This window comes from Crocodylus porosus, unplaced genomic scaffold, assembly GCF_001723895.1.
Source record: "Crocodylus porosus isolate Cpor-Errol unplaced genomic scaffold, CroPor_comp1, whole genome shotgun sequence".
NCBI classification, from domain to species: Eukaryota; Metazoa; Chordata; order Crocodylia; family Crocodylidae; genus Crocodylus; species Crocodylus porosus.
The window spans coordinates 11,866,986-11,880,689 of NW_017728909.1; the positions used below are offsets into that span (position 1 = coordinate 11,866,986).

The following is a 13,704-nucleotide window of genomic DNA, read 5'->3' on the forward strand; positions in this document are numbered from 1 at the left end:
TGATAATTTTATGTTCCAATAAACAAGTATTTGAACTGAAAAATTAGATTAGGAAAACAATTTAAATACAGTGCACTTAATGTGGTTTAAATGTTGTATTCAAACAAAATCAAAGCTTTATGTGGTTTTATTGGAATTTTTTTAAAAAAAAAAAAAAAAAGTAAAGATAATACACAATAGCATGTACTTCCCTTACATTGTTTAAATTTTAGAAAAAAAAGGCACTGAAAACTGTCGAGACACTAATTTCAGCATACTCAAAGAACTGTGCATGACACGCCGTGCTTTGCTTTTGATTTTACCTGCACAGCCAACTAGGTGAATTTATAACTTGATTTTTGGTTTGGATTTTTATGTGAGTGTATTTACCCTTCTGTTTACAAATCAGTAAAACATATACATGCTCTCTCTCACATTTCCTAGGGATAATCACCTGAAAAACATTAATTACAACTCTTGAAACTGCCAGGCTTGCCTAATATTGTATTGATATCCATTCATTGTTACTAATGAATTTTATAAAACAATGAAGTTTTAGAAATGGAAAAATTCCCACTGGAAAACTTTCTGCCCCACATTTGTCCCCAGTCCCAATGAATGCGCCTCTTTCCAAGCCACATATGCGTGGCAGAACACATGGTTTTGGGATCAGTAATTGCATGCTACTTGCTGGTGCAGGGGGAGCCCAGGATCATGGTGGCACCTCTCCAACTGCCAAATTTCCAGACCTATGGGGAGCCTCAGGCGCTGTATGCCAGATAGGGTGCCCAGTCCTAATGTGCAGGGCCAGCCAGGGGTGGTGCCAGGGCCCAGTCCTGGTGTGCAGGAGTCTGGGGGAGGGGGCAGTGCCAGGCCTCTGGTACTCGGTCTTGGTGTGCTGAAGTGAAAGGGGGTGGTTTCAGGCCCCTGCAGGCCAATTCTGGTGAGCAGGGGGTCATGCTGGGCCCCCAGAATCCAATTGCAGCATACTTGGGCAGGAAGGGACTGTGCCAGCCCCATGGGGACTGATCCTGCAACAGGAGTGTGGAAGGGAGTAGTGCATGGAGCTCAATCGGACCCGTGGGCGAACCTCTCCTCACTCTGGCCCACGGTGCCAAAAGGTTGAGCACAGCTGGTCTGGGAAAATGCACGTCCCACTTGAGGTGTATAACTTGTGAATATTCATGGACAAAACTGAGTATGGTAAAGGGGAAAATAAACATGTATGGGTTGACTTGGAAGTGATGCAAACCTAAATCTTCACTTGGGGTCACTGAAAATGATGGGTGTTTGGTGCTACAGTTCAGTGACTGTAGGAAGCCACAGCAAGGTGTCCTGCTTGTCCAGGAGAGCTCATTATCTGGGAGTGGGATGTAGCTCACTGAAGAGTTTGGTAGGGAACCAAGAGTAAAGGAGCTCAAACGCCAGTTCCTAAATGCTGCTTTTTGTGGTCTTGAGTCAGTTTTAAAAAGGATGATATTCAACTTGTTAACTTTTCTTTGAAGTAAAATAAACTTCAAGTGGGGGGGGGGGGCGCGTGTGTGTGTGTCAGAAGTGCGGGTTGCTTTGGTGAATTCAGATCAAGCGACTATCCAGGTTTTGTTGGTTTGCAGCCTCATTCCTCTTTTTTTAAACACAATCCTGTTGCTATGGAAGAGTCCCACACAAACATGAGAAGCTGACAATGAGAATATACAGGTCTAGACAGGGCTTCCTTTCACAGAGTTAAATGAACTGAAATCATGCCATCTTTCAGTTGTTTTACTTCCTCATGCTAATAGGAGGCGTAGAGACTTGATCAGGTGTGTCACTTGAGGATGTTGGCGTTTCTTTTGCCTGATCTCGCATTCTAGAAAATGTTAAGAATTAGTGAGTTTGTAATAAAATACTGGGTGTGTCTACACATTCAGTAATGAGCTGTAATTACGACGCATTATGTTTAGCACTTGTAATAATAGGTAGTTAACTTAGTGTACTATAATCGGGGCTACTTCATAGTAGTGCTGTCCTACACTTTTTGTGAAGCTAACGCACAGTAGACTAATTCTACTGCGCATTAGCATGGCAGGCAAAAACTTTGCTAATGTGCAGTAGAATTAGTCTACTGTGTATTTTAGCATCTCATGTAGACACACCCACTGTGTAGGAAGTATTTTGTGGCAGGCACCTGGAAGTAGTGGGAACATTTTAAAGAAAACCCTGAAAAAATTATTATTGGATGAGCACTGATTGTCCTTGCATTTACTTCTACTTTGCAAGATCCACTAAGGTTGAGTGTTACAATATTGATGTGACATGTTGCATGCTTATTAAGATGACAGCCTAGGTCAGGGCTTCCCCCACGCTTGAAACTTGATCTTCCCTTTCAAAGAATAAAGCCTACTGTGTGTTTAAAGGCCCACCCGAAGTAAATAGATACCCAGTTGGGAGTCAATTGAGTAAGTCTTCAAAATGTAGTAATGCTTCCCAGCTTTTAAGATGCTTTGAGCAACAAAACCATCACTGATGTTGTTTTATAGTCATTGCCATCATCTGAGCTAGCATCTGTAGAAATAAATGGAGCAGTTCATTTATCGGAGCTGGCGTTTCAGGTTTCCTTCTAGCTCCAGGTACATATAGCAGCATAGTTTGCTCGGGTCAAATTTTTTTTCAAGGGTTGTTTGTAAAATAAGCTAGAGATGCTTTTAAAGGAAAAATGAGACTTTTTTTGGAGTGCAACTGAAGCTCACCCTTCGCTTTCTCACCAGGTAGTCCTTGGTGCGCTCCCACTTTGGGAAGCATTTGTCTAGTTGGATTGGCAGGAGGCTACTCAAATTGATGAAATACTTGAGGGAGAGCTGTACTGAGGGGAGGGAAGGGTGGAAACTTTACCAATCCTGAAAGAGTAAATATGAAACTTGAATTTCATATATGAAACTGGCATCTATTGTATGCAGCTGCATACTTTATATGTCAGAAGTACTGCACTGACTTATTTCTCCTCTTTCCAGAATATGGTATCAAGTTTTCGGGTATCTGAACTACAAGTGCTATTGGGCTTTGCGGGACGTAATAAGAGTGGACGGAAACATGACCTCCTGATGAGGGCACTGCACTTGCTGAAGAGCGGCTGCAGCCCAGCAGTTCAGCTTAAAATCCGAGAACTCTACAGGCGTCGGTACCCGAGGACAATTGAAAGTCTGACTGACTTGTCAGCACTGAAACCTTCAGTCTTCAACTTGGACAGTAGTTCTTCACCAGTAGAACCCGACTTGGCCGTTGCTGGAATCCATCCGCTACCTTCGACTTCGGTCACCCCTCAGTCCCCTTCATCGCCTGTTGGTTCTGTCCTCCTTCAAGACACTAAACCTCACTTTGAGATGCAGCAGCCGTCACCTCCAGCTCCACCTGTCCATCCTGACGTTCAGCTAAAAACCCTCCCTTTTTATGATGTGCTCGATGTTCTCATCAAACCTACAAGTTTGGGTAAGTGTTTAATTTTAAATTAAGCAACCCATATTACCGTTTCACAAATACTCATTTTAGCAGCCATTGTTTTCGTCATCGCACCTGATCCATAAACACGCAAGCCTTAAAACTGTTCACTTCTCGAGTCAGATGCTTGCAGAGAGACAAATGTTTCCACTTTGTAAAGGTGCGAAATTCTGCATGGCATTTTGTAAATTGTCGTAACTGGCACTTCAGAAGCACTAATATACAATTTTTCTTCTGCCTCAAAAGATTAAATAAATTGCTTCCAACCTGACCTTTCTAACCAAATATTTCTTGTGATCATTATAATGGGCTGTGGGAAAAGAAGGGGTGACTTTTTTATCAGTTGGAAATGGATTTTGGAAAGTAACTTTTAATCCATGTGGAGAAGAACCAATTGTACTACAGAGTCAGGAGGAACGTCTTAAAATTGGCAAATTAACTTTCTGACAGAGAGGTTACAATTAAGTAGCTTTTGTGTACAGTGAAGGGTATGTCAAGTCTGTCCTTGTTCTAACATCACAACTAAAGCACATATAAAATGTTTGGCTTTACACAGTGGTGTACTGTGTACAAGTTGAATGCTGGTTGTGACTTGTTCACCTCCAACCTGTCATTGACATCAAGCATGAGTAATGTTGTGTGTTTAACTAAGACTTCAAATTATTTATCCCCCCTTCAATAGCCATTTTTTTTTTTTTTTTTTATAGTGTGTTCATTATTTTTTCAACGTTGATTCAACTTGTATCAGATTTTTATAGCCTTGTTTCCACAGCTGTATGTTACCTTGCACTTGCTTGCAATCATCACTGTCTCTTTTCTTTCCTTCCCCTTCCTCGTTCCCTAATACCTACCTTTTTGGTACATTCTCAAACAGCACGCAGTCTTTCTCTGCTCCCTGACCTCAATTTGGACTTTGTATGCCACAAGAGAAGCTGTTTTTTATACTGTGCCAACATGTCTTAATTTTAAGTGAAGGTAAATGCTTGTTGCCCAGCAGGAATAACTGCTTGTCTAATTCTTAAGTGCTGTATTTAATTGAGAAGGCTTGAAAAAAAAAATACTGTAAATGGATATAGAATCACTTTACCCAAAGATGTAAATACAGTCCACCTGTTTTATATACCAGCAGATCATGTTTTATTGGATTACTGTTAATCAGGTACTCTAAACCATTTCTTTCCAGTTGGTGGGAGTAACCTTGTTGTGCACACAATGTACCTATTTTCTGATTCCTCCACCCTCACCCCTTGCATTGCTGTCCCAAGTATGTTAGTCTTAGGTTAACTTCTTGAATGGTCTAGATCTTGATTTGCAGTACACAGACACTTGCGGTAGAAGTAGCATTGTATTTATTCTGCCAGTTGTCACTGGCTGAACTCATCAGATGCAAGGCTTGCCATGACATTTCTGAAGTTAAAATATAAAATATTTATCTGTCCTTAGGGCTGTTTCTTTGTAACCCGGTACAGATTTCCTGGAGTGAATTATATATTTTTAAGAGTGTACATTTTTTAATCCAGTTAAAAAACAAACAAACAAACAAAAAACCCTTGGTTCATGTGTTTAGGAGGTATCGATTCATAAATGCAGCTGATCCACTTAACGGATAACGTTTTAAAATTTATAAAACCAAACAGCAAAGTGCCCTGAAGTAATTACAATAGAAGTAGAGGTAACAAGGATAGACTTGATCCTATTAAATCAGGGAGCAGCAGCATGTGGGTAATCCCATGTTGAGAAGTAGGCCAAAATCTGAAAGCACTGCTGGATTAAAAATTGTAGCCTCAAACTAAACCTTTCTCCCTCTTCTCTCTGGTGGGTATCATGCTTGTAGGTTGACTTTTTATGTTTCTGGCTGACACTTTTTTCCCTGTTTTTTCAATACTATATCAAATACCATCTCAAGTAATCAAAATGCTTTTTTTATGGGACAGTAAACCCCCTCTTTTACCCTCATGGTCCAAATAAAGGGTATATTGATATTTGCTCATACTTCAGATTCTAAGTGTATTTACAGTTCAGGCTCATCTGGTACGCAAGAGTGGCAAACATGGCTGCATAAATTGTCAAATTGATGGAGAGGAGAAAACTGTTTTTTAAATGTGTATTGTTAGCAAAAACTAAATCTCTGCTTTGGTTTGGAGAAATCTGGTGACCAGTTCCTCCCCTCTAGGAACCCATTTTAGTTACTAACCTGTAAGAGACCCAGTGCTCTAATTACTGTTAGTAGTTGGTATGTGCTCCAGCTGAATCCTCCTCCTGGCATATTCTAAATTGCTTTCATATTTTTAAATATCTGGGGCTGATATGGTGCTGCATTGGTGCCATTTCACACACAAGAAAACATTAACACTACTCTGCCATGAGAAGGACAGGAGAAACATGGACTGTAACAGTGCTACCTTCCTCTCCCTGCTACCTAATGTGCAACACCCCTGCTGGGTCCAAAACCCTGCTCGCACAGTCCAGCAGGAGTGCATCTTGTACAGGAGTTGGAGAAAAATGACTGCAGGTTGATATCTTGCTGGACACATTTACACTTACACTTTACTCTCTCTATCTCCACAACTCACAGCTAGATGCCAGCAGTGTGTAAGAGAACTTCTTATAATTAGTACTGTTGTTTTGGGAAACACTGCCATTTTTATTTTTTTTGGAGTAGGGGGTATGCTGTCATCCCTGTGAAGGCAGTTAAGGTTGCGTGGTGGGGTTCTGGGTGCAACAGAGGGCTTCTTACAAAATGTGCACTTGAAATATGGCTTGTCTCTTGATAACAGGAGCTCTTGTTCTGGGGATACGTGGGGACCTTAACTGAATTCATCCTTATCTTCAGACTCCCAAATTCAGATGTGAGAAGTTGTGTCCTGAAAGGGCAGTGGGTCAGAGCACGGTGATGTGGCTGCAGCCCAAGATCTGTTCTGTCTGTGTTCACGTGTGTGTGCTTGAAGGGGGGATTGGTATACAGGCAACTCTCAATCCTCTGGATCATGGTGCACGTGTAAGAGGTCCTGTCATGTGGTTGATGAATCCACTTGTGGCTGACGAGCCCAATTCAGGAGCGACACAGCTTGTTACTAGTTTCACATATCCACGTATTGTCCGAGTCCCGGGGGGGTTGGTAAGCAAATGACAAACAGGAGAACCCAGACAACTTACCCTGAGGCTGTCCAATTCATGGGCTGCATGCAGCTTGCAAGGGGTCACCTTGGTAGTCCATGGACTTGTGCCAAGGTGTCATCCCCACCCCACCCCCAACTCCTGCTACAGTCTCTTTAGGCTTCCTGCTTCCCTCCTCCCCCCCCAAGGTACGATGACACAGTGCGAGGGGGGCCTGGGAGAGCTTGTGCAGGAGAAGGGCCCAGAATTAGAGGTCTGGAAGGGTCTTCAAGAGATCTCCAAGATGAGTCTCCCTCTAGACGAAGTGTATCAAGCACATGGCTTGCAGAGCCCTTCTGTGTGACCCTAGCGGTGTCCCTGGGTCTGATCAGACCCACACAGGGCATGACATGCCTATGGCTCCGGGCTGACCTACGGACTGTATCTAGCCCATGAACCCCCTTCCATTCCCCTTCTCCTCCCCCAGCATACCTAATCTGGTGGCTGGTGCAGCCATTGTGGGACTTCTGCCACATGCAATACAGATCCTGGAGTGGCTGAAGTGGGTGTCACAGAGTACAGTGCCAGGCCACATGGCACCCACTTTGGGATGTGTGGTGTATATGGTGCTGTTCTGGAGCTGCTGGGGTGGCCATCCTGTGGGATGTGTGTTTCAGACTGTCTTTCTTCTCTCTTCCCCTTCCCCCGCTGCCCTTTGCTGTCTCAGCCTCCAGTGTTCATAATACTGTCCATAGACATTTAGTCCATCTGGCTTTCTCTAGCATGAAAGGCTGAAATTCTTGAGGAGTGTCACTTCGTTCAGCCACAGCTAGCATCAGAGTTTTCCAGTGAATCATTACTCTCCATCTGGCCACCAGCAGTTCATCTCCTTATAACTGGCCTCTGAAATGCTTCAAACTTTAATTCCATTTTACGAGAAACTGTGGAAATACATCTTTGCTGTTCTGCAAGCCATCAAGAGAACACGCAAAGCCAGAGTCCTGGAACACTAACTTTGTAATCTGTTCTGAATTTTGGAATTTAAAATGTACTGAGTCACAGTTTGTAAAAATAGCAAAAATTCACCTGCTTTAGTATGAAGGGCCTGATCCTACTCTGTGTAATAGGGCATCTGCATGGTACATAAATGCAATTCTGTTTCACTCTGCCTGGATCCCCGAAACACTATTAACACACAAACTTTTATAGCACTTCTTCATTTTAGCTGTAAGGTAAAGTCTTAGAAAGTGTCAGAGAGGCCTCACTCACAATTTTGTGTTTACTGACCTATTCAGGAATGTATGTAGAGTGGAACTGGATTGCCCATGTAGGAGTTGTCTCGAGTGTAGTTTAATGTATTAAGCCACCTGCACATTGTTGAGCGGATCATACCCTTGCTTCTTCAGTGGTAAAAACACTGTGATCTTTTTAAGTGTCCTAGTCCTTTGTCCCAGAGGAACACCGTAGGGGACTAGTGTGCCCTTGCCACTGCCCCTGCTGCTATTTAGACTTTTGGTAATGGACCATCCTGTTTAAATTTTTCTTTGCGTTTCTTCTCTTTCAGTACAGAGCAGTATTCAGAGGTTCCAAGAAAAGTTTTTTATCTTTGCTCTAACACCTCAGCAGGTCAGAGAAATCTGCATTTCCAGGTAAGAGGAGAGAGCATGGTATGTATGTGAGTTTTTGGGGGGGGGGGGGGGGGGGGTGTGGAAAAAAGAGTTAATAATTGGGGGTTGTAATTGTGGAGTAGATTTGCAGAATTTCAGGGGAATTTGTCAGAAAAATCTTTCTCAACTACTTGGCTTGCACAACACTCTCCTAAGGAAGGTGGACTAAATGCATTATTCGAAATCACTGAAACTACTCTTCATACAAAGTTATGTTTTGATGCAGGATTTTCCTGCATCACTAGAGCATTGGCTAAGATGGACCTAATCGTCTGAAACTAAATATTTGTCATGAATACTTGGAGGATGATAGCTTGTATTTTCTCTTTGCTTAGGTGGGATGTTGTTCCTGTCATTGTTGACAGTTTGGGGGCTTGTTTCCTTTACTGGCTTCAGACTTCTCATGAGCTATAAAATGGCTTCAGTAGAGGAACCGTACTGAAGGCCTGTATAAGCCTCTTATGAGGCCCACGAGTAACACATACAACCATTTAAAATACTTTGGATCTGACGTTCCCAAACTCTTTCTTGTTGCATACCCCCTCCAGATTTACCAGCTGCACACGTACCCCTACCAGCATGTTTCATATTTTAACCTCTTAAATGCCAATTATTATTATAATGGAAATTAAATTGGCCATTACACAATTTCTCCCATTTACCACCCAGAGACCTTGCATACCTCTGGGGGTATGCACGCATACCACAGTTTGGGAGCCCCTGGTTTAGATGACATTGGCCAGATCCCAGTGCCTTCCATAGTGGATATGTCACTTAAACTGAGGGTGCTATGCTGCAGAAACAGCCCCAGTACAGCTGTTTGCACCTCATTAAGGATTCTTACCTTGGTACTCAGAAGACCTTGCCCCTAATAGCAGTCTTGAAGTTGGCAGGACCTGGCTAGTTTCGGGGTTACTAATAACAAAGCACTGACTATAGCCGAGATGAACTCAGAGGATTAAATGCTCAGGTCAGGTGATTTTTGTTTTTGTTTTGTTTTCTTATTGCTAAATGATGCTTCTCTGTGAAGCTTAGCTTATATTTTATTTAGTATAAGTAGATAGTATTGGTTACAAGTGCTTTGTTCTTTTATTCTTGATAGTTTTGATTGTGAGAGAATTTGAGTCTTGAAAGTAATTTAAGATTATAATAGGGCAGGCATCCTTTGTTTGTTAGTGACAAATGAAATGTAAGATTTCTCTCTAATTGAAGACTCTTTCTTACTCCTCCTCTTCCAACAGAGACTTTCTGCCTGGGGGCCGGAGGGATTATACAGTCCAAGTTCAGCTGAGGTGATTCAGAATTTTTCTTGCTAGAATTTTTCCATAACTATTTTAATCCAAATGATAACAAATGTATGTTGTTTTGAGTATAATGCTATTTCAAAATGATTTTTTTTTTTTTCTGGAAATAGGTTGTGTCTAGCAGAGACTAGCTGCCTTCAAGAAGATAACTATCCCAATAGTTTGTGCATTAAAGTAAATGGAAAGTTGTTTCCGTTGCCGGTAAGTGAATAGATTTTGCTGGTACATTAGTTTGCTTAAAGTCTAAAGAGATAGATAAAAACAAAGGGCTTGGCATTTCAAGAGCACACACGCTATTTTATGCCTAATTTACACAAGCAGTTGCTGAAGGTATGTACATAAATTGGGTATTTGAAGGCACTGACTATTAAGACAAAAGAGAAAAATTATTATTTAGCATACTAAAAGCATTGCACAAGTGTTTAAATAACTTTCTGCCAGTTGCAGTGTAAACATTTGAAAATGCTGACGCTGTGACTGTAGGAAACCTTGTGTATCGTATGTGCAGACTTGTACATTTTGGATTTGGTTTGGTGGTTTGTGGCCCATTCAGCGTAGGTTTTCTGCTTGGCTTTTGACTTGAGCTCATCCTGCTGTGCACGAATATCTCTTGCACAGATGCTAGCTCGCTGCAAATCTTCAGCCGTTTGCATCTGCTTGGGTTGATGAGCAGTATTTGGGGAGGGGATGAAAATGGATTAATACTCCATGCTCATTTTCCTCAACCTGTTGGCTGCTTTCACAGTTGATATTGCTCCCTCTCTTGAAATCTTCTGTCCGTGATTCTGCTGTCTGCTGTTTCTCCTTCAAGCATCTTCAAGCTTTCTGTAGGGCTTGGCGGTGGGGGGAGACGTGCCTTCTCTTCTGCTTCTGCATATTATTTTGGATCTGATCTGCAAACACAAATTCAGCTACTACCTCTGCTCATAACTTACAAATCTATCACCTTCTGTTCAAATGGAAATCTTGGCCTTTCTTTCTAAAATGTCCTGTGAATATTTGCCATCAGCTGAAGTCCAAAATAAAGCAAAAGCTACAGTCTTCTCAGAGTTCCCTCATCCCCCCCAGCCCTCCCCACTACTTCCTTTCTCCATCAGTGTTAACAGTCTCACCATCCTGCCTGCTACCTAAACTGCCTCCTGGATTCTGACTAGACTAAACTAACAGAGCCTCATGTCCAGGCTATTTTTCTAAAACTTGCAGACTCTTTCTGTGCAACATTTTTGGGGTATGGGCTCTAACCCTCCAAGCAGCTAAAATCTGTTTGAATTCTCATTCTCTCACCCCTCAGTTTCTGTAACCTCCTTCTGTCTGCAGTGGCAGTCTTGCCCTGCCCATCCCAAAAGTTGCTGCAGAAATTTTCCTAGCCCATTGTGTTAATCCCTTTTTTGTTCCTTTCCCTCTTCTTCTACATCGCATCAAATAAGGAATTAATCTTCATCTTCAAGGCCCTTCATTCAAGACTCCAACTGGCCTATAATGGCTGCCTAGCTGTTCTTAAAACTCTTGCCACAATGGCTACCAGAAACCTAACAACAGTTCAGCTGCTGATGTACTGCTACTGCTTGTCCTGCTGAATACTTCTTTCGTTCCCTTGCACTTGCCTGTCTATCTATTGCCTCTTGTCTTAAATTGTACCCTGGAGCCAGTACAGGCATTGTGTGCAGTATATACTGTGCCTAGTACAACAGGTCTTGGTCCATGACCATTTTTTTGCCAAGATGTCTGTCATACAGTAGCTGATACTGGGTCTGTGATAGGAATATGCAGAAGGAGAAGCAAAAATAAAATTTTACGAAGCCAGTATTCACCTTGGGGGAAGGTCTTTGTACAGTGAGTTTTATTTCTGTTCTGTTTGCAGCTCCCTTATTTAGAGACAGACCAGGCCTGTCATCAAGATGGGCTGGGAGTGGCCACGTAAATGTCCTGTTCAGTATTCAGGCTTTTTATAGACTGCTGCCAGCCATCTTGGGAAGGCTTTCCCAGACTCAGCTCAGATAGGCAGGGGAACAAAGCAATCTGGATAAAAAGAAAGCTCTTTGGTTATTTTGTATCCATGTATTTCTGAGGTGGTATTTAGCTTTGCAGTGAGATTTTTTTTGGGGGGGGCGGGGGGAACCTATTTTAATATTGAGGCCTTCTGGGAGCTGGTGTAGCCAATGCAGCAGATCATGGCAGACCTCACAGGGAGCAAGCCAAGGAACAGAGCAGGTTGGTAGAAGAGGATCCAAAAATGCTTGGGATGACTGGACTCATGGTGGCGGTCAGTCATGCTTCCAGGTGGCTTCTAACCCAGTCTAGCTAACACCACAGGTAGACCATATAAGTAGTACACCACTTACCAGGGCAAAATTTTGGTAAGACTTAATGCAGCTTTACTTCTAAAAGAAATTAGGTTTCCTTTTTATACAAAATGCTTTAAATCTAATGCAGGATATTTACTTGATGATGGGAGAGCTCTAAAAATGAACACTGAATGCAGCATCTAGCTTAGAGAAATCCTAGTTCTGGTCTGAACTCTCCACCATAAATATTATCAAATAAAACATACCAGCTGCTGCAATGGCTTCAGTTCTGAGATGACTAAACTTGTACATTTCTGAAGCTCTCAGAGATTATCTTTGTCACTGCAGCTTTCAGGATCATTCATTTTGGAGCCATGACTTTGAAGGTTCATGTCCAACGTAAGAAGAGAAATGCAGATTTGTAAGCTCTTTGTGGTTTTCATATTCATCTTTACAACAAAATGTGTGGGCTTCCTGTGTTCTCTACTGCTGGGGAGGAGAATGTGCATAATAAATACCTTCTCCCCCACCCCCCAGTAATTTTGCTTTACCTTGAAAAGTAGGGAGGGGAAAAATCTCCTTCCTTTGAATTTTCCCCTCCTGCTTTTGACATCCTATAGTAATGGATCTACAGGGTTTCCCTGCCTAGAATAACAGGATTTCTTACTTGAAATTTTCTTGTGTGGAAAAAATCTGATCCAACACTGAGCAAAAGGAACAAAACTCATGCTTCCTTCCTGTTGTTTGTGGGCACTTTTTTGGAGATTCTTAGTAGTTTGGTTGGAATTTGAAGTTGTACTGCAATAGGGAATCGCCATTTTGATTCACTCCCCTCTTCTCCCCAGTCTAACAACCTCTGAATTAAACCTTAAAGTCTAGCTCGTGAAGCTGCTTTGGGAAGTATCTCTGGCTGGCTGGGTCTTCAGGGTTGTGGCCATTGTTAGCCTGCCTTGATTGACAGGTCTGGTTTCTGCCTTCAAGGAGCTGCAAGCAGAAATAAGACCATTATAATGGATCTGCAGATATTTCTACTAAAAAAAAAAAAAGGGATATTTTCAGGTAATACAAACTTTCATATCCTTGACTCAACATAGAAGCTTTTCCTAAACCTTGCATTCATCTTGCACATCTGTGTGTGTATTTATTTATTTATTTATTTATTGACCTGGGTTGGGCAGAGTTGGTAGGAAGAGCTCTCAAAACTTCAAAGAAACATTTTTCCCTCCTCTTCTCCCTGCCTTCCTACTGCAGGGATATGCTCCACCACCCAAGAATGGGATTGAACAGAAGCGCCCTGGGCGGCCATTGAATATTACATCTCTAGTTCGCTTATCATCAGCAGTGCCAAATCAGATTTCCATTTCTTGGGCATCTGAAATTGGAAAGGTGAGTTCTGAGCTCGCAGTAGCATGTGGTGAGTAGTATTCCTTTTTTCATCTTCATTGTTGTTATCAAGATATGTGCTAACCAAGATGCTTCTCGTGCTCCTTCATTCTGTCTTCCCATCTGTGCCATCTAGAAGCTTAAACAGTTTGCTGGAAATGCTACTTACAGAAACGTTCCCTACACCAGGGGTGCCCTGATAAAGATTTTCTTGACTGGTACTGATAGCCAAGTATTAAACAGTCATATTGATTAATCGATACCAATCTGATAGCCGATTTTAGAGGAATGCAGTCAGACGGCTTGGAGAGCAGCATTCTACAGGTAAGTCTGTGAGGGACGGGGTGTTGTGGGGCAGGTCAGTGAGGTAGGGAGCGGGGCAGGGGTAGGGGCAGGTGAATGGGACCCCAGGGTGGGACACCGGATGGAACTGCAGGTGGTTCATCTGTGGGGGAGTGCAGGCAGCAGTGGTTCCCCACTGCCACGCACACTCCTGGGGGAGGCATGGGGGGCACA

General features: G+C 42.5%; 1 protein-coding gene across 8 annotated transcripts in view; it reads left to right on the forward strand.

Annotated features, from left to right (window-relative positions):
* Positions 1-13,704, forward strand: part of PIAS2 (protein inhibitor of activated STAT 2) — a 46,580-nt gene that overhangs the window by 17,265 nt on the left and 15,611 nt on the right. For all 8 annotated transcript variants that reach the window (XR_002100351.1, XR_002100352.1, XM_019531803.1 and 5 more), the window contains exons 2-6: positions 2,970-3,444; positions 8,114-8,198; positions 9,458-9,508; positions 9,631-9,721; positions 13,057-13,191. Coding sequence is in view for 6 of the 8 variants with exons in the window: in XM_019531803.1 (XP_019387348.1) it covers positions 2,970-3,444; positions 8,114-8,198; positions 9,458-9,508; positions 9,631-9,721; positions 13,057-13,191 (837 nt within the window). In the remaining 2 variants the exon portion in view is untranslated. The remainder of the gene's footprint in view (positions 1-2,969; positions 3,445-8,113; positions 8,199-9,457; positions 9,509-9,630; positions 9,722-13,056; positions 13,192-13,704) is intronic.